Source organism: Lytechinus variegatus, chromosome 1 (assembly GCF_018143015.1).
Source record: "Lytechinus variegatus isolate NC3 chromosome 1, Lvar_3.0, whole genome shotgun sequence".
NCBI classification, from domain to species: domain Eukaryota; kingdom Metazoa; phylum Echinodermata; class Echinoidea; order Temnopleuroida; family Toxopneustidae; genus Lytechinus; species Lytechinus variegatus.
Genome location: NC_054740.1, coordinates 13,930,875 through 13,953,036, shown reverse-complemented (window position 1 = coordinate 13,953,036; position 22,162 = coordinate 13,930,875). Strand labels below are relative to the sequence as shown.

The following is a 22,162-nucleotide window of genomic DNA, read 5'->3' as shown; positions in this document are numbered from 1 at the left end:
TTTAAAGTGCAATGTTTACAATCAAGTTAAACAAGAAAAATAACAATCAAATCAGCCTAGATTAGGTTAGATAATTACAACCAATCATATGCAGTTTATTAGTGATTTATCATAAAGAATTGTCTTTAGTGTGATTAATAATAACAAAGTCTATCAGCATTCTGGTTATCAGGTAAAAGTCAAGACTAAACAGAAATTTTAGTAAGAAAATGCTATCTGGATATGTATGTTTTGTAAAGACATCTTACATGTATCTACAAGTGAGCTTTATCAATCTTTCAATTAATCGATTGCCAGTTCCATGCCAGGTGCAACTGGCATAAAATCAGCACGATCTTTTTAATTGATGGATACATTTATTAAAATACAGCATAATGAATTGGGTTAAATGTTAGAAATCTATGATGGGTGAGAGACAGGACACAAACACTATTCTAACCTGTAAGGCATTACTCGGCAAATCAAGGAGATTGGGTGTATTACAAGGCCACATAGCCCCAGTAGACAGCTGTTGTTAATAATGGCATGCAGAGATAGACTGGTCAATATGCAGGTTAAGTAGATACAATCAAAAATAGACAGATAGTGTGTGTGAGAGAGAGAGAGAGATAGTTTGACAGATAGATGGATGGATGGACGGACGGATGGATGGAAGGATGGACGGACGGACGGACGGACGGACGGACGGACAGACAGACAGACAGACAGACAGACAGACAGACAGACAGACAGACAGACAGACAGACAGATAGATAGATAGATAGATAGATGGATGGATGGATGGATAGATGTACATACACGAGTAATCATGGGGAAAGATAACCAAAATAGAGACAGGACATACAGTTCAAAGATAAATAAAGAGTGAGAGAGGACAAGATTTTACACAAAAGGGATGATCAATAAAAAGATATTTAGTAGAGCAGAGATAGAAAGGAGGAGATTGGAAGGAACACAAATTGTTAGGATTGGTTAGATGCAAGGCAGAATTAAATAGGTTAATAAGGCTGCTTCTTGATTCTGTAGTCATGGCAACGAGTCTTTGAAGGTCATGAATTACCAATTACCCACTATCAAATCTAATAATCAAAAGTACCATGGTCTATGATTTTAGCCTTTCAATGAGTAGGTAGCAATTCTTTTTTTACCTCTTTACTACAAAGATCCAATTTTGTAATAGGTTTGGACAATAATATTCAGAAAATAAAATCATATATCACCCCCATTATGCTTTCCTTTTCTTCCTTTTTCTTGGTTGTGTAAAGTTTGGGGGGGGGGGTTAATGGCCACCCGAGCACTCTCTCCCCTTTTCTGTATGCTAGCTGATGTGAGTGCTTTGAAACTCAACCCCAAATCATGACTTTATATCAACTCAAGCTATCATCAACAACGAATCAAGAAACTCACAAAAACAACAATCAGAAATATAAAACAGCAATCAGGGTTCCATTCCTAAAGCCTTGTTATAATAACAAATACAAAATTTCTATAAGAATTTTACCATTTTTATAAGAATTTTACCAATAGCCAAAAATCCGTAGCTTTAGACTAATATTGCAAATTTGTTATTGGAACAAGTTATATGAAACGGGCCCTTGAACAGCAATCAGTAATAGATACTAAAACTAAGAAATTAGAAGCTGATTCACATTGATGATAACACACTTTAAAAATCCAGTAGGCATCAAAGTGATGGAGAATAAATAATTGTTAATCATGAAATGCAGTGGTACATCTTCGAGTTTATTGCATACTACAGATAGAATAATCTGTATGTAAAATATCAATATTATCAAAAGAATTGGCAGTCATACCCATACATGTGACCAACTAACCCAATACCAAAAATAAGTTGCCTAAAACAAATTTTGAGATTTTAAATTAGTATGGAAAAAAATCTAAGATTTAAAATAATATATAACTTGTCAAAATTGATCAATAATATCCCACACAAGAACTTGATTGAATGCAGAAGAAAATCAGTTTAGAAAATTAAGGAGAAAACAGTGTTTGAAGTTCATGGTTCAATCAAGCATGAGATGTGCACACTGTGCAGTCTCAGTTGAATTTCCTAGCACTCCACAAAAACTTGTGTCAAAGAACTCTATCCATTTTGTTTTCTATTCAACTTTACAATTTTAAATTTGACAGTATAAGGAAGAAAGGTACATGTACCCTTTCAGATAAGTAAATTTTCTATTATTTATTTATTTGTTTGCTTTTCGAAGATTTGGGCTCTTTACAGAGAAATCCCCAGGAACTAACTGTTGGTTTTGGGGTGGCTGGTTACATACTGTATATCTCTGTTCGTCGCTGACATGTGCCAAACAATTTTGGTATAAAATAGACCAGAACCAATAGTCCTTTCTTGAATTTGTAAATGCAAACTACAAGATTTTCTATAAAATAGTTGATAGAAGCATGTGAATCACCCTCTACAACAGGAAAAATTCTAAACTACAAATCTGGAGTAAAATTAAAGGGCTTGAAAAAAAAAATCAAACAAAGAAATAGTACACAAGTAGAATCAGTCAAAAGAAATTTATTGGAATACAAGAATAATAAGGGAAGGGAAGGTGAGGGAGGGAGGGGCAGCACGCTATTCATTACTTAACTGATTCCTGTATTTATTCTCATGTGTTTTGAGTTAAAGTTTTCTCATTGAAAAGTGAATTGTTACTATATGGAATTTAAGGGAATGTTAGATGGCACTAATGTGCAGATATCTAGTTTAAACTTACAGGCCTCGTTAAAAGTTCAAGCTAGCACCAGCTAGAAGCAAGCTACATGTAGTATGCTAGCAGATTTTTGTAATAAGCTGGTAAGAGGAATACAGGGATGTAACCCAGAATCTTCAAGCTTGCATGTACCGTTAGCAAACTTGCAACTGCCTACTAAGTGAGCCACCAGCAAGTCGATAGCTATTTACCAACTTGCCAGTCTCTTGGATTGCTGCAGGGGCATGTTGTCTATTTGCAAAACGTGGTCCCTACACACAGCCTATGAGAATGGGCAATTCACTGGTCAGTGGATTAAGAGTTTATTGCTTGCCTGATGCTGTGCAAGTTGTTCCATCGACAGTGCCTCGTGTGATGTAGGCTGTGGTGTGTGTTGCTGCTGTTGTTGTGGCAGTTGCTGCGGTTGCTGGGGATGCTGGGAGGAGTGCGGTGGTTGCTGGCTCCTCGGGGGTTCCAGCTGCTGGACTGACGCGTTGGAGGGTGTGGTGGTGGACTGTGCTACACCCATGGGCATGGCCTGACCAGCACCCCCTACGGGCGTGGTCTTGGACCCTATCAGTTGCTCCTGTTGCTGGATGAACATTTGACCGAGCATTGGATGGTGCTGCATCATTAACTGTTGGGCCATCATCAGCTGTTGTTGAACCTATGGTACAGATTAATAATTGGGTAATGATAAAAATAATAGTATTTATTGAAATAATCATCTTGGCACCCAACTGATTGAATCTTATGTACATAAAGAAGCAATATGGAGTATGATAATGGATATAACAATAATAAGAATAACGCTTCAACAACAACAACCCCCCCCCCTCGCGAATGATAATTGAATTAAAAGGAAGAGATTAGATGCATGCATGAGGAATTCTGACATACCTGCTGCAATTCCTGTTGCTGCAGAAGGATGGCATCCTGCAGTTTGTGATGTCTCATCATCAACTGCTCCTGTAGCTTCAGTTGGATTACAGTAATCTGCTGAGGTGTCAGGTTACTGTCCGACGAGGCAGGCTGCAAACCAGAATAAAAACACTCAGTCTACCAATGGTGACACAACATTTGCTCCCGTGACATTTGCTCCTGCGACATTTGCTCCGGCCTTGGTATTTCGGAAGGCATAGGGTTAGGGTTAGGATTGTAACAGAGTTTTCGGAGGTTAGGTTTTATGTTTGACTTGATGTGCAGATTTTCCATCGGAGCAATTGTCGCAGGAGCAAATGTCATGTAACCATACCAATACCCTTTTCTCACAGGCAAAATTTTCCTTAACCCCATACCACTGAAGGTGGAGGGAGCTAAATGACAAATTAGCGCAACCTACAATCCGGGATTAAGCTTAGCCCACTTCCCATTTTCACAGCATTTTTGCAAAGTGGGCTCAACCCAACTGCTTGTACTGGATTATTTGGCCCTTCAAAATAGCAGGGTTTGTTAAAGGGGTCGAGAGTCGCTGTGAGAAAAGAACCCTCCCCCGGCCAAGCCAAGGACGGTGCTCGATCTACGCCCCTGGCCAACAGAGCCAGCGCTGTTGTCTAATCAGAGGTAGGCACTCATGAATGGCTACCATTATTCCCGGATTTACTGAATTTTCTGTGAGAAAAGCAAGCATTTCCTTAGCTGGAGTTAGGCAGAAAATTTGGCCTGTGAGAATTACAGGATGCGGTTAAGAACAGTAAAGGATTAAGAACAGTCCAGAGATAATAAAAAACAATATGAGAAAAGGACACAACTAATCTCATCCAATGGTGGACAAACAGGGAATCATGCATCCCTCCTATGCTATTTTGAGATGTATAAAAATAATCAACAACACATGCAGGTTCTGAGAACCTCAACGTCTTAATTCATTTTCAACTTCGTATCGCCATATGAAGCAACTTCACATACATGTACATGGAAGAAAATAAATCACTTTCATTGAATTCACTGCTTGCAACACAATCATTTCTCTTTCTAACAAGATATTTCCCTTTTACAATTTATGTATCATGTATCAGAAAAAAGATTGACAAAGAATGCCTTTAGAGGTAAGAAGTTTGCAAAATTTTTGTTGAAAATGGGATGATTTTAAGGTTTCCAGTGCATTGCTGATTGAGGGAACAATTTCCTTTAAACATTTGCCATCATAACATGAAAGATACTATCTCCAATACCAATGAGGAAAATAGGTGTTGAGTAATTTTATTTATTCCTCTGATTCATACTGTGTGATATTTAGGACTCTGCTGCATAAATGGATATCTAGCCCTGGAAGCAAACTTTGTCTGGAATGGGAAAGAGAGAGAGAGAGAGTACATCTGGAGCCCCGTTTCATGAAACTTGTTTTATTAACACATTTGCAGAAACAGTTAAAATCTGCTGATATCCTTTAATATGATTGGCTGATTTTCTTTTCATAACCAGTACTTTATGAAACAAGAAGTAGAGACCTAATCAACACTAATGGTAACTTGGCAATATCATGATGTCTTGCCTGATATAGCATGTCAAGTATTCATGCTTAAAATATGGCTCAGGAAGAGAACCCAGAGGGTAAAACATAAAAAATATCAATCAAGAAGGGCAACTCAACACAAACTGAGTTATATTTGAATAATAGTTCTCTATTTCAACTTTGCCATGGTAACATGGCTCAATCACGGTTGCCATGGTAACAGGACTCAATCATGGTTTCCATCACAATAATGGTAAAGTTGCTGAAGTCTTTTATGAAACAGGCACCTGGAGTACACGTACACACATAAAACAGATGGTGTTTGCTAGTACACGGCTGACTAGGGGTGTATTTTCATAAATACTATAAGTAAGGAAAAAACAGGGATAGGCCTACAAGTAGATTCAATAATAGGGGAGACAGGGGTTAGTTGGAACATGGGGTAAGTTGAAACATTGTGATTTTCTTTAACGCCTGTAAAGTAAATTTATGCAATACTGCCCTCAATTTATTGCAGTAATAATTGAACACTGTTGTATTATTAATAGCAATAAATTGAGGGCAGTATTGCATAAATTTATTTTACAGGCTTTAAAGAAAAATACAATGTTTCAACTTACCACATGTTCCAACTCCCCTATATTTCTCTAAGTTCTTGAATGATTGATTGTGATTATCATTGTTAATGTGTATTAGCTCTCTGCTTTTAGCACCTCTAAATATAATAATAATCATAATGATAATAATAATGATAATAGTAATAATAACAATGGTAATAATATGCAATATTCATAAAGCGTTCAATACCATGTATGACTATCCTGCTAAATATTCATCGTAATAATAATTATTTAATATAAAACAAATATATTAATAATAGATAATAAATTAGAGAACAAAATATATGGATATAAAAATCATAGTTCGTATTTCTATTCAATAAAAAGTGGCATTTTGAAGGAAATGAAACTGTGCTTAATCCTATCCCCATGACATCTGAGATGCAATATTGAAATCTTTTACAATGGCAATGAGTGAAGCTAAATACCGTTGACAATATTCATACCTGATCTTGCTGAGGACCGTTGTTTGGAAACATTCCTGGTGCCGACGACGATGGCTGGGCAACCATGGCCTGGGGGAGGGGCTGCTGAGAGGTGTTTGATGCTTGTGAATCTATGAACCAGAACATTAACAAAGATATTATCACCGTTAGCCTAGTCAGTGGTGGATGCAAGATTTTTCAATGAAGGGGGGGCGCACATCTTCCCTCAGAAAATTTGACAAGCAAAAGGAGAAAAAAAAGAGTTATTTCACTAAAAAATGAAGCTACCTGTAATTTTGTCCCATGTTACATTTTGACAAGTAAAATAAGACAATAAAACAACAAGGTTTTCAGGGAAAAAAGGTCCTCACTTAACAATATATTCCCATTAAAATAACCCTGAAGAAAAGTTTGTTGTAAAAATATCAGAAAAAATAATAAAAAATATTGAAGATTTGAGGAAAACCATTAAAGATTAAGAAGGTTATTAGAATTTCGAGTTTTCGATTTGTGATGTCATAAATGAGCAGTTGCCCCATATGTTATGTAATATACAATGCATAAATTTCATTTCTTTTATGGTTATGATGACTTTTTTTTTAGAAATAGGTGTGGAATGATTTGTATATTAATATACTGAAGGCAAAGTAAAAACAATTTTTTTTCTGAGAAAATGACATTTCATTGATTTTTTTTACCATACCATAAGTAAGAAATCTGCTCGCATATGACGTCACAAATAAAATAATTCAAAATTCTTACAACATAATTCTTTAATGGACATTTTCACATTCAGTAAAGTTTTAAGTAGTTTTAGTATAATTCTTGATTGACCATGCAGTGCTCCAACTTACCCCATACCATGTTCCAACTTACCCCGTACTGGGGTAGGTAGGAACGTTTGCAATGGTCTTGTTCAAGGTGGACTTTTTCAGTATTCATAATAGAGTTAAAAATTTGGCAATCCTGTATTTTAGGGGTCTAAATTATTTTAGGTCGCTAACTTCAGGCAACAGCTCCAAGACTGTTGTTAACAGTAGTTCAGTAGTGCGTACGTATGTGCCGGGTATGGCGGGCGGTTTATTATTACTTCATTGCATACCCCCCCCCGCCCGGCCATGACTAGTCCCGGGTCACGTGACACCCCGACGGCTTTAGGTATACCGTTATTCTATACCACCCCCCCCTGGCCCCTATATATCGCATGATACCCCATTGGTAAATACAACTTTACATCTACTACATAGGCGACTGGCGTGTAACTGTATACTAGTCCTATAATAATGGCATTAACGGCCCGCCATACCCGGCACGTACGTACGACTACTGAACTACCGTTAACAACGGTCTTGGAGCTGTTGCCTGAAGTTAGCGACCTAAAATAATTTAGACCCCTAAAATACAGGATTGCCTTTTATGGGGAACATTTGAAGCCCTTAGATATTGATTGTTTCTCAAATAAAATCTATTTGGATTTTAAAACCATTCTTGTCAAAGATGGTCCAACTAACCCCGTCTCTCCTAAATGTAAATTGGATTGAATTGAATTGAATTTCTCAAACCTTCGGCAATATTTTTCAATATTTTTTTGCTGCTATTTTGGAAATAAACCTTTTGTAAAGGTGAACTTCCCCTTTTAATTGACTTTGTTTTATTTGATATGTCATAAACGAGCAGCAACCACCGGTAATAATAATAATTATAGTAATAATAGTAATAATATAGGTATATTTACCCTGGAAAGCCACTTCAGTTCTTAAAACTGTTCTCCCAGCGGGCCCTGCTATTATTATTACCCTGGCTTTAGCTGGGCTGCCTAGGCACTCAAGCATTCAAGGAAATTATTCCATGGCTTTGATTCGAACCCACAACCCTCTGTTTCAAAGACAGAAGACTAATCCACTGGGCCACAACGCTTCACATTATTCTATATGTAATGTACAAATTTTAATTTTTTTACGCAACCAAGGAATGCCTTTAATAATTTTGAGGGATGAAATAAAGGATGTTTTAAAGGGGAATACTTTTCACGGGAAACCAACAATCGCTTGTAAAAAGTAAGTTTAACTGTATCTCTAAACCCTCCTTCAGACATGGCTCAGAGAAGTGCAAAATATGATGCAGCAGTAACAGTTACACTTCGTAATTCCGAAGATTTTTTATTCTGAAGGTTCGTAATTCCGAAACACGTAAATTGCCTATACCTCGATGTTCGTTAATCCCAGAACGTAAAAGGGCTTGTTAATCCGAACATTTGTGGCGTTATTCCGAAGGTTCGATAATCTGAAAACGAAATAAGATTTGATGTTCAGGAGGTTCGCTAGTCCAAAAACGAAATAAGGTTCGTTGTTCCGGAGGTTTGTTAATCCGAAAACGAAATAAGGTTCGTTGTTCCGAAGGCTCGTTAGTCCGAAAACGAAATAAGGTTCGTTAATCATTACGTTCTCGGACTAACGAACCTTCGGAATTACAAACCTCATTTCGTTTTCGGATTAACGAACCTTCGGAATTAAGAACCTCACTTTGATTTCGGACTAACAAACCTTCGGAATTACGAACCTCATTTCGTTATCGAAATTTAAGAACCTTCGGAATTACGAACGTTCGGAAATACGAACCTACGGAATAATGAACCTTTGGAATAACGAACCTTCGGATTATCCGAACCTTCGGAATAACGAAGCTTCGGAATTACGAATGTATGCAGGCAGTGACACAGGACATAGTCAATTTTCAAAGGCATAAAAAGCTGTAGAGAGATCAACTTTTCACAAAATAAATGTTACATACATATATAGAGTGGCATGAACTTGTCCATGCACCTTTTCACAGTGCATATTAATGACAATGACGCCATATTGTTCAGTCCAAATTTTAAAACCAAAATGCGCAATTATTACACAATAATAAACAGTCAAACCTGTCTTTTGAGGGCCACTGGGGAAATGAAAAAAAAGTGGCCATTAAAACAAGTGACCTTCATATCATAAACAGCAATGGGTTCTTCAATATACATGTATATTCCTACCAAATAAAAGACATTTTCTGTAGCCATTTGGTCACGGACAGTTTTTCACTAAGAACAGGTGGCCACCAAGACATTATTACAGAAATGCATGAATATCATCTGTACATATGTATGCATATTTCTGTTTAAGGTATTGAACGCATAATGGTACAAGAACAAATTTGCAATGTACTGCTAGTGTATCAAACTTGCAGTGAGTTTGAGTAACATTAGAAAAATCAACCCTCACAAAAGATTCCCATAGCAGTTAGGAAATTCAAATTTTCACTATTACAGCACCCCGAAAATGCTAATAAACATGGACATACATGTATGCATTGATGGTATTGTATGGGCAATGGTAATTTGCTTGCTTGTGTGAGTAGAATGTATAATGCACTCATGAAGGAAGCAACAGCTACAAAGAACTTCAAAAGCAGATCAATAAAAAAATCATACTTCATACACAATGAGATGCATGACGAATATCAATCAAGGAATATATATCTGCTATAGGCCTACTTTATTCCATGGAAACGAGCCTAATAATGCAGTACTTGGACATGTACCACTTTTCATGGATGTATTACTTGATTTGAGTGTTGATGTTGGTGTTAGCGTAGGCTGTGTGATCAGACTTGTGGATTGAGCATTAACAAATTTAGAAACATGTGATAAGGATACCTCTATACCGAGTTGATGTTAGAAATGAAAAATATTTTGGATATTGAAAGACTGCAACAAATTCAAAATTATGCAGGGGTATTATTCCAAAAGCAAGAAAGTATAATGGCCTCCTTTGTTTTAAAAAAAATCACTGATTCTTCTCAAAGTCCATATATAGCCAGACTCCACAATACAGTTTGAGTTTTTTTCCCTCCAGTCTCGCAATCTAGTTATTCAAGAAAAGGACCTAGTCATTAATATGTTTTTCACACTGCATTTTCTTCAACCCATACAATATTTTTTCCGATTCACACTGTATTTCTTAACCCCATTCTATTTGCTTAGCCGGGGTTAACACCTTAACCCCGGACTATCACACAGCTCATCAACATTGATGATTTTACCATACAGAGCACGAATAATGTGCAATTTCGACTTCTGTGATTGGCTAATGCTAAAGCCCCACTTTTCCTTAGCCCTATTTCTTTTCAAACTGCATCACTTAGCACCGCAATTGTGGTGCTAGCACCACAATAAGCCGGCTAACCCTGCCTTTTTGCAGGGCAAGGTAGTGGGTACTATTTACCGTGCTAGCCCACTTTGCTAAAACGTGAGGTGAAAACGAAGTGGGCTTAGCTTAACCCCGGGAAATTGGTGGGGCTAAGACCCTCCCTTAGCCCCACCAATTTCCCGCAGTTAAGGAAACAAAGTGCAGTGTGAAATGCATATTACCGACACTCAAAGGAGTAATGCATAAATTTTAATGGTCATTTATACCAAAGTGTCATCAAAGTCTCCTCAATTTTGCATCTTGGTGGACCCCCCCCCCATTGGTGGCGCAAAAAATGGAGAAAGAGAAAGAAAAACATAAAAGGGAAAAGAGGAGGGGACAAAAAGGGGGAAAAAGGGGGGGTTGGGAAAGAAATGACAAATAAAAGTTATCCTCGCTCTCCGCAGTCATCTCTGCATCACATGCTTAAAGTGTGATACTCAGTATGTCTGTGCTTCAATGATTTGTCTGGGGAAAAATAGCAATAGCAATAGCTCTGAGCTTTATGTGCAATGAATCTTATCTTACAAACATACCAGATCGTGAAGGTGAAAGTCCTTTCTTGCTTTCTGTGTGCGATAAACTGGGCGGTTTCAGACTGCTTGTGCATGATATACTTTCATCTAAAAATAAATATAGGAAACAAAATACAGTGAAAGGCTCACAATATGTGTTGCAACCAATTAGCATAAATTATAAAATAATATTTAATTATCAAAAGCATTTATGTGGATGATATTATTTCACAACAAAAAAGAATGGAGGAATAGTGTTCATGCTCAAAATAAGTTTTATATAAAACATAATGTAAATGATGAAATCATTTAAAATAATGATATATCATTTACAGTTGTGCTCAAAACTTAGTGAACCCCTTCACAAAATGCACTCCTTTATATATATATAAATATATATATATACATATATAAATATATATATATATATATATATATATATATATATAGATATATATATATGTTGTGTGTTAAGTATAGACAACACGAACCAGAATGGCCCATACATGTATACCATATATTTTCTAAGTTATGATGACATTTCAAAAACTTAGCCTTAGGTTAAGATTTTGATGTTGATTCCCGAACATGGTCTAAGTTCATTGACCCAACATGACCTTTGACCTTGGTCATGTGACCTGAAACTCAGACAGGATGTTCAGTAATACTTGATTAACCTTATGGCCAAGGTTAACGAACTAGACCAATACACCATACAGAGTTATGATGGTAATTCAACAAATACCCCTACCATGGCCAAAGTCCATTGACCTTGGTCATGTGACTTGGAAATTATAAAATCATATTTAATTTATCAAAAGCATTTATGTGGAAGATGTAATTTCACTACAAAAAAATTTCATACTCAAAATAAGTTGAGTATAGACAACAACACAAAAATGTTTGGCGAACCTGGGAAATAAACTTTGTTGAAAAAAAACCTAAATATAATATTTCATCATTTGAGTTCACAATTATCCTAAACATGACAGTACACACTTTAAAATATGTTCCTTTTCTGGTGGGGTTCATTAACTTTTGAGCACCACTGTATGTGCAAGATAATTTAATTTAATTAAATAGTGAAAAATAGTGAAATGTTCAAAACAACATGTACACTTGTGATGAAATCAATACACGAAATAAAGCGTTTTGGTTGGTAATTTATGTGATGACATACAGTCATACAATACAATGCAAGAGTGTCACAATTAACAAAGCAGGATCAACACAAAAACATTAAATCTTAAAACAAAGGTAAAGCATGAAATGAGCATAAATCTAAGAATAACAGAGCAAAAAACTTTTATCATTGTTGAGAAAATAATACCATATTGATATGTATAACTTATTTTACAATCACTTTACATAGATATTTTAGTCTCTTTATTTCATGAAGCATATGAAAAATTATCTCCACATTTCTACATATCACAAAAACAAATAAGGTCTATGGTTCACATGTTAGGATAAAAATATTGCAGTGAATACAAAGAAAGTATTGAGGTAAACTTGCACAGATCTAAACTTGAAAAATAACAAGTTTCGGAATAGCAGACTTACTCTCTCCAGTAAAGAGATGCCATTTCCGTTTGTGCACAGAATATCGATGGCAAATGGAGAAGTTACCTATTTACTCCATCTTTCTCTTCTTCACTAAACTCGTTAAGCAAAAAGGCTTGAAAACAACGGAGGAAGAATATTGCCAGGCAACAAAAGGGATCACTGCACATGTTTAAATGAGATAGTATCTATTATGGATCGGTTCGCCTACAAACCAGTAGTTAAAAATGTCTGATTACACAGCTTTGGCAAGTGAAATCACATAAGAAGGGGGCGGAATATATTGAGATGGGGGATATATATCTCTCACGGAATATGAATCATGTATATGAGATATTATCAATTAGAAGCTGACCTCAACAGAATAGCAGGAGCAAGACCTTTGTGAATGCCTGTGGTATAACATTACCATGAAAGATTTCTATTGCTTAAAGTCCTTTGGAAGCGCATAGAGACATTATTCATAATTGTGATATGCGCTATACAAGAACTGTTTATTATTATTATTATTATAGGTCACATCTAGTTTTATCAAGACTATCACTCAAACTGATTGAATTTATGGTCTAAAAGATTAACGTTCTCTGCCTTGCAATGTATTGGAAGTCGATGCTGGAGCAACAAAAGTCAAATGTTCAAGAAAAAAAATATATAAGAGCAAACATTGCTTCTTAAAGGAATGGATTATCTTTGTCAAGTTTATTTAAATATATAATTATATACACATATATATATATATATATATGCTACCATTTTTAATAATGGATAACCATAAACCCTGAAAGTATTTTATGACTCAAGTGACCTTTGACCTTATGACCCTTAAAATCAAATGAGCCAAGTTTGAAAATGGACTGCTTTAATAGTGAAAGAACAAGACATCATGTAAATTGATTCAATTTTGATAAGTTGGCAATGGCCCCCCCTAAAATCCTTATATAATCATAAATGAATATATTTCATATGTTTCTGGGAAATGACAAATTGAATTATCCCCTTGTGCTGCCCTTTCCTCACCCCCTCCATCATTTTCCCATATGTCTTGTACACAGGGCTTCGCCGACTTGCGCAAGTTTACTTGCTCAATGCTGTAGGGCGCCCTTCCCCATGTACGGAAATCAGTGTTTCATTGCGCGCTCTATTGAATGTCCGATCTTCCCCTTGTAGTATCTTTGTTGGCGTTCATCAGAACCATTGTATCAGTCCTATTCTACTCATAACTGAATTTTTAGGCAGCAATCTATTTTAGTTTCTGAGATGTGAGGGGATTTTCACGGCGATGCCATACAAATTTTTTAATAAAATGCGTAAATCCCATTGGAAACGTGTACTGTAGCAGGGCAATACAACATTTTGACTGACCGCGACTTCAATGCGCACGGTCAGCGGCCAAACTGATGTATCGGCCATCAGCACTGCATTGACTTTGCACGTAAAAGCGATGCAAGGTTTTGACTGACCGTTTTGATAGGACCAACCAACCTACAGATAGGTCTGCATCTTAAGTTAGAACAGAAAGTGGTGTTGGTGCAAGAACATTCTTCACATCACGCTTTCGTGCATTGCATAAAGGCGTTTCTACACTGATGCAGTACAGAAACATGTTTGCTTAGGGTGTACTTGCATCGACACGACAAGAAGTTTTACAGTAATCAATTACTTCTGCTGCTCTTAGTTATTCCAGCTCAGGTGGCAGGTGGCAGCTCTTCATGTATATAAAGCTTTTTCGCTTTTCCTTTGTAAGTAATTTTTTTACTGAAAGTTGATGGAAATGACTGAATAGTGATGTGTCAATTGTCTGAATAATCATGCCACATATTTGATCCTACCTGTGCTCCATGACTGCCATCTCTCATGCTTGCCTGTGCTGAACAACGGCACGTTGAGGGAAGAGTTCGCCGAGACGGACGTCGACAGCGATGCCGATTCCGAAGCACTGGAATCCCAGAGATTGGTACTGTCAGAATCTGCACCGCTCATCTTGCTGTCGGCCAGTTCCAACTCTTTGTTGATATCGTTACGAACATCAGCATAACTGGAGAATCACACAACAAACAAAGGAATTCGGTCACAGATTTCATAGTGGAATGACCAAGTGGACTGTGTGGAATGTTACAAATCCCATTGTCATGCTTCATTATTACTATAATTAAGTTTGGCATTTCAACAAAGATCAAGTTACAAAGCAAGTACATGTGTACAATGAAAAAAGTAACAAGGATGTCTACAGTACAACTCAAGGTTGCCTGGGAAAGGAAAAAGTAAAACAAATTAGTGTAGCCTGCAGGCTTTCTAAGCCCATCTATCCGTTTTGTACATAGAATTGCAGCTCATTACCGACTGTTCCCTGATGAATAAAGGGAATTTAGTTGGATTACTATGCAGATTTTATAAAGGAGCACATGTTGTCAAAGTAAGTACGGATACCATGGAAAACAAAAAATAAAAAGGCTGCAGAACTGAGCCAATGTGAGTTTCAATCAAGAATATTCACGAGGTGGGCTGATGATGTCTCATCCTCACTTTCCCCTTTCTTATGTTATAATATGAAATCAAAGTCATTTTTTTTTCCATTTTTTAATATGTCTCCTTCAAAACAAAATAAGTCACGGCAATAAAGCATCAGAGTTCCCAGCTTTTCAAGATAACAAAATTCCCTGATTTTTCCCTTCTCATTCCCTGATGAAGTTTAAAAATTCCCTGAAAATTATTCAAACTCATTCCCAGTTTTGTATGTTTTCTAAGTTGTTGCAGGTAATTACACATATTTTTAGTATAAAAACAATAATGTAAAACTAACTAGTACCACCATAACCAGTCATTCAATGGATTGTTGTTTTGATATGCAACAAAATGTGACATAGTCTGACTGACTACTGTGCTTTTGACTTTTGGGCTGATCATAATTCCCTGATTTTTCCCTCATTTCACACATTTTCCCCTGATTTCATGTATTCTTTATCAAATTCCCTGATTTTTCACTGATTGGATAAAATATTCAAAAAAATTTCCCCTGATGGGCTGGGAACCATCTGCATTAAATTAGTTGTCAATCCAATTGTTTAAGCTCTTGGATTAAAAAATTGAATAAACATTATTTCATACCTTACAATAGACCAAGTGGGGAAATGACATCTTCAGTTTGCTCATTCAATATCCTTGAAAACATGCCTAGATTTGTTTCACCGAAATAATGCAAATCTTGAAGATGTCATAAACTTAGCTCATATTATTTTCTGACTAGAGTACCCCTTTAATGAGTGGAATAAGATCTTGAATCTAATTCATAATCATACTTAGAATCCAACACAAATGATACACAACAATGAAAAGTAAGAGGGAACACGATACGGTATAAATGTAACATGGTTTATACATGAAGATATTTCATACTATGGAACAATCCTAGTACATACTTCTTTCAAAGGATCAACAAAAAGGCATTTGATATTAAACCAAAGTTGCAAAAATAAAGATCAGTTTAAAAACGCTAAAGATGGGCTTTGGGAACAGTGATGCAAATTTATATTATATCATTTTCAATAGGTAGTGTCAACCCCGTTTTATCTGTAATAGATCTTTCAGAGTAACATTTCAATAAACATCAAACCCTACATCGTTTGTCCCACATCTGGCAGAAGGGTGCACACACTCAATTCCATCTAACCTATGAAATATCAAATTATTTCAGACCAAATTACATGAATGAATAAAGGGATGAAATGGAACATGCACAGTCAATTTTGGTCTGAACTACATGTATTAAGGTAATATTTTATAGGTTAGATGGGATTTAGTGTGTGTGCCCTTCTGCTTGGTAGGAAGTTTACGCACTTCTGCTAGCCGTGCGACGAATTCATCGAATATTACATTCTCATCTTTCCCTTCTCACTCTTTCAATTTGCATTCAAAAGAATTATTGAATGGTCAGAAGTATAGTGATTGATTTGAAGTCGAAGAGAAATAGTAGAAATGCCTTCCAAAATAAAATCTGAAATTCCCCTTACATGGGATTTGTTTGCAACTGAAATTCCTATGAGAGGAACATATATAGCTCCTATATTTTGATAATAAAAATGCCATGAAATTCAAAGAATAATCAAGAGTTCTTAAAATTAGACTTTTAAAAAACATTCTTGTCAATGTCATGTATGTTTTAGTCTTCTGAAAACAAGACCTTGTGCCTCGTCCTCTAGCAAAAAAAATCAAAACAAGAGGCATTCACAGCTCCCTACATATTACATGGGCTATGGAACAAACATAAAACTTATTTGTGTGTGTAATTTGAGTTTTTGACAGACGTGTATCAATCAGGTATGATTATTTACGTCTGGGACCAGCCTTTAACGTCACCATCCAAAAGACGTGATCAGGGCTCGAACCTCTGCATCAATAGGTGGTTTCAGACCGCCTCGAAGTTCGCCAGTTCCAGGTATTCTCTGATCGGGAAATTTACCCCGATCAGAAAATACCAGGTATTTTGGTAATGTGAAAGCAAACTACGCGTAATCTCCCCGAAAGAAAATACCCGCTAAATAGTAGGTACTTGGCGAAATTACGAGAACTTTCGTGGGGATTTTTCCAAGGTCGCAGGTATTTTGGCAATGTGAAAGCAAATTACGGGAACTTTTATCCCAGCGTGTCGTTGGGCGCGGCGGCGTGGGTGGCTGCTGGGCTCGTGATTTTGAATCTCCCGCCTTGCCTGCTTATCAGACCACACTGCGCATGCTCGTAACTTCGGGAACTTATCCCGAAGGATGTGTTTCGGGGCGGTCTGAATGCAGGAATAATTAACGGGTATTTTTTAGCCTTAAAAAGTTCTAGTAATTTAACGGGGATTCTTGTGATCGAGGCGGTTTGAAACCGCCTAATTTGTAAGTTCCCCACAGCTTGGATTACAGGCGCACGCCACAACCCCAGTTAAAACTTACCCATAAAACTTACCGTCTAATTGTGTTTTTAATAAAGATAATAATTCGCTTTTATATAGCGCTTAATACATCGGAACGTGTCTAAGCACTTTACAGATATATTTTAAGTGTGGTCAACCTTCCCCCCTGACGCCTTTTGCTCACCCCCCCCCCCACCCCCTTTCAAAACTATTCTGCTGCTGTACTACTACTTACTTGACAACTTGATGTGTACAGACGATGAACTCTGGTTTAGAATTCCATTGGTTGTAGGTTATGAAGTAACGTGTCTGAAGCCATATCCACTCCTGACCTTTGGTTAAGAAGCGGTAATAACAAGACTTTCCTTCCCCCGTTTGCATCACTGTAAAAGATCAATTTAATCAAAGAAATATAGTATAAAAAGATTAGATAAATATACAATATCAAAATAGGTTTATACAAGATGTCAACAATTGGATCTATACGATGAGAACAATCTACATGATTTCTGTAACAAAGTATTTGACAATTCAATGACAGTTCCTTAATTGCTTGCATGATAAGATGCGATCACATCAAAATCTTCTTTTTATTTTACCATCAACTTATTACCATGTTGTTCTTTTGTTTTCCAATTTCAAATACTGCCTGACACAACGATGTTGATTGTAAGTTGGGTAATAAATGCATTTTGAAATGGATTGAAACTTGCGATTCTGGCGGACTGGATTTGTGTATACAAGATCAAATTAATGAGTTGACTGCAGGTCGCTTGTCAAACATCCGAGCCAGATTCCTGTGTAACTAAAGTATTTCTGAATGCAACCAAAGATGATTAATTTGATGTCTAAATTGTTTTATCAGAAGAGAGACTTAATGACTTGCATCTAGTCCTGAGCCCTGTCTTACGACGAGTTCCGATCAACCACATCTATGGAATGCCAGCAATGTCAACATCTAATACGCAAAATTTGCTCAAAATATTTTCTAGATATGATGTACATGTACATGTATATTCATACATTCATCATTCTCTTGAAGATTCAGTGTGATTCTCTTTGTTTACTTTTGGAAGAAAATGGTATGGATGGATTTCCATACAGTTGAGATTGATTGGATCTGTGGTAAGACAGGGCCCAGGTGGGTGTTTCATAAGGTAAGGTAAGGTGAGAGCGACTTTAAGAGTGACTAGTGATCCTTTATGGTAAATGGTATATTCATTGGCGATGGTTAAGTGCGTAAGAAAGAAAAACCGGTCATTCTTAAAGTTGATCTTAACTTACGAATAGCTTTATGAAACGGCACCCAGGTATGCCTTTGCCTAGCAAATTAACCAACATTTCTTGGACAAATTTTGCAGTTTACTAAACTATAATGGCAAGGCATAAAATAAGAAAGAATCAGAGTGGATGAAATACTGCTAAAACACTGAAAAACATACTATTTTTATTCATGTTTGTGATTTTATAGTAACTTCAGAAAATTCCTTGAATGCCCCCCTCCACAGTCAGAGAGCTTCTTTAAAAATGCTTTCCTGTATTTAAATACACTTTATCAATATCATTCAAGCATGGTGCCTTGTAAGTGGCAAATAATTGGCAAATACAAGTTTGAAGAGAAAATGTGGCCTCGTTCCATTAACTATAAATTGAACATGATATTCCCCTCAATATTTTGTTAGCAACAAGCTATCTAAATTATCACACGATCATCGAGAATGTCCTCATTTTCTTTCTCAAACTTCAAGAGGGCTTACAAAGGGAACACGCTGCCATGATATCTAACCCGTTAATATGACAACGGTGCCAACGGCTGGAAGGCGATACCGAATCCTCTCAGTTGAAGAGGTAAACAGAATCTGGGACTTTATCAAGCGAAGGGTGCCCTATCTCCAGAGCTTAATTGAGCTACTGTGATGGGCTTTTCTTTATCCCTGCGTTCAGGCTAAGAAAATTCATTATTGAATAACACATTTCAAAGAATGGTACTCCTGTAAGTAATGACTTGTCATGTCTGTGAGTATGAACACAGTTTAACTCAATGTGTACGCTGAAAGCCTGTATGAATGTCGTCGGGGGGGGGGGAGAAGAGTGGGTCAACAATGTGATCCCATTCCGACAACAATTAAGTAACAAGCAAAGATATTGGCCTACTGGGTGGGAACTTGTCGAAAGTGGTCTGAATCTGCAGTCTACAGACCATGGATAGGACTTGTGTATTGAAGGCCCTGAACATCATCTTCTCAAAACCCTGCTTATTGAGTTAGGTTTCATCTGTGTCTGCTAAGTAGTGGTCTTTAAAGGGGAAGCTAACCTTGATAAAAAAATTATTGTAAAAATAGCAGAAAATAAATAATTCAAAATATTGCGGAAGGTTTGAGATAAATCAATCAAAGAATAAAACTTTGTTTGAAATTTAATAGTTTGAATTATGACGTCATATGCAAGCAGATTTCCTCCATATTGTATGGTAAAAAAATCAATGAAATTTTATTTTCTCAGAAAATTGAAAATGGTTATTACTGTGCCTTTTAGACAAATTCTTTCACACCCGTTCCTAAAAAAAGTCATCAGGAAACATTAAGAAATTGAAATTTATGCATTTTTATACATAACATATGGGGCAGCTGCTCGTTTATGACGTCTTGGTTTCCCTTTTTTCAAGCATTTGAGGCTTTTTGGGATACCTTTTTCTTTATTATTTTTTTTAATTCTAATATTAATGTTTCATGAGTATATTTCTATATTCACGTTCAAAATAAAATATATTTGTATGTTTTTACATGTATATATTATTGAAAGAAATAAATAAGAGTATTTCCACTCTCCTTCAGTACAAAAAAAAATATAAAAACAATACAAATCAAAAACTTGAAATTCCAATAACTTTCTTAATCTTTACTAGGTTTTCCTCAAACCTTCACCAATATTTTTCATTATTTTTTATGCTATGTTTACAACAGAATTTTCTTCAGGGTGAACATCCCCTTTGACAGATTGAGTGTGAGAAAGGTATGCACACATACCAAGCAGTTTTAGAAGTCTGGCTAACAATCACACTTAAATATACAATTGTGTGTGGTATACAGTATAACCATTTTCTATCACACACAATTGTACCAAGTACAGTAAGGTTCTTGACGTTTCTCGTTAATAAGCGAGGTGTCATGGTATAGTTGATATGGCACGGCTTTCAATCAGATGGACGTAGGTTTGAATCCCAGCCACAGCTTTTATTCCTTCAGCAAAGAATTTACCAATATTGTGCTGCACTCAACCCAGGTGAGGTGAATGGGTACCCAGCAGGATTAATCCCTTGAATGTGCCGAGAGCTGGATGGCTGCTTGAGCTCAAGCTGCGGTAATAATAATAATAACAATGCGCCTCGGAATAGATTATTTCTAGATAGATGGACCCATATAAATGCCTATTTATTATCACTATCTCATAAAGATGTGAACACATTATTGTAGTAAATGTAAAGTTTGAGATGAAAAATCTAATTTTGATGGGAAATGGTCAGAGACAATCTGAAACTATTGTTGTGTAAAATTTGGGCAAACTGTTCTTATGGAATGTCCTTGATTGTCAGGAATCATTGTTTTTTCTCTAGAGCAGTTTTTCCTTTGGGGCCACAATAAAAATATTGCTGTGCAAGCTTTTCATTGCAACAGATATACAAAGTGGTTTGCATTGATAATGATACTATCTTTGATTATTTCTATGATGCCACTGTTCAATGCCAATGATGCCAACCACTGTGCTGGCTCAGTTGGTAGAGCGTCCGTCTCACAACTGGGAGGTCGGGGGCTCAAATCCTGGCCGCGTCAGACCAAAAGACGTTAAAAGATAGGAGTTGCTGCTACCCTGTTTGGCCTTTAACAATTAAAGGGATAGAGCCTCGCCGATCTGGCACTGCAGAGCGGCTGCCGGGCCCACAATCAATTAGGCAAAGCAAATTTTCAGAGTATTTCATTTCAGGTCTATTTCGAATAAAATATGGACTTTCATAATCATTTCGTCGCCTGAGAAGCATAGTGACGTTAACCCCAAAATTTTGTCCCCGGGTCGATTTTTTGTTTTACATATCATCTTTTAGAGTTTTTCTTTCTCTTTCGTTTGGTCTAAGTTAGAAATCCCAAATTCAAATATTTATCAAGATATCTATCAGAAACATATTGACGTTAACTCTTTTTCGCACAATTCCTGAGAAGCATACTGACTTTTATTATGTGCATATTTTACGCTACGTGCACTGACGTCACAAACAATGCCATGCTATGCACACTGACGTCATAATGGATGAACATGCGATTACTACTGATCAGCTATAGGTATCAGCTGATTTTCACATGTTTTGCAATCTAACTGCAGATCCGATCTAGCTAACTAGCTGAAAATAATCCACAGACCCATGTTTTTTAATACAATTTCTGAATACTTTTCTCTGATCTCTGTATAGTATGACGAATATAACCTCGTATTTAAATAAATGGTGGAGTGGTTTGGAATATTTCCTCACATTGATACAAATGCCAAATTCATTTGAATGCACAATAAAAATTTTATTGAGAAGTTTGAATTGGGTAGAAATAATAGCTCAATAGCAAAGAGTAAAGATCATCAACTTATATCATTTTTTGTGTAATAATTATAAAATATATTCAGGTGCTAAAGAAACTGTGCAAAATTTGGTGAAATGACATAAATATTATTTTAATTGTGGAATGCCCTTAATAGTTTCTGCAAGCCC

The 22,162-nt window shown here is 36.4% G+C and overlaps 1 protein-coding gene across 2 annotated transcripts in view; it reads right to left on the bottom strand.

Moving 5' to 3' along the window:
- Positions 1-22,162, bottom strand: part of LOC121406469 (circadian locomoter output cycles protein kaput-like) — an 89,742-nt gene that overhangs the window by 4,348 nt on the left and 63,232 nt on the right. The window contains exons 8-14 of one of the 2 annotated variants that reach the window (XM_041597483.1): positions 17,645-17,792; positions 14,348-14,553; positions 10,977-11,063; positions 6,239-6,348; positions 3,618-3,749; positions 3,052-3,384; positions 440-508 (exon numbers count right to left, since the gene is read on the bottom strand). In XM_041597483.1, coding sequence (XP_041453417.1) covers positions 440-508; positions 3,052-3,384; positions 3,618-3,749; positions 6,239-6,348; positions 10,977-11,063; positions 14,348-14,553; positions 17,645-17,792 — 1,085 coding nt within the window. The remainder of the gene's footprint in view (positions 1-439; positions 509-3,051; positions 3,385-3,617; positions 3,750-6,238; positions 6,349-10,976; positions 11,064-14,347; positions 14,554-17,644; positions 17,793-22,162) is intronic. The other variant, XM_041597491.1, reaches the window with a different exon arrangement.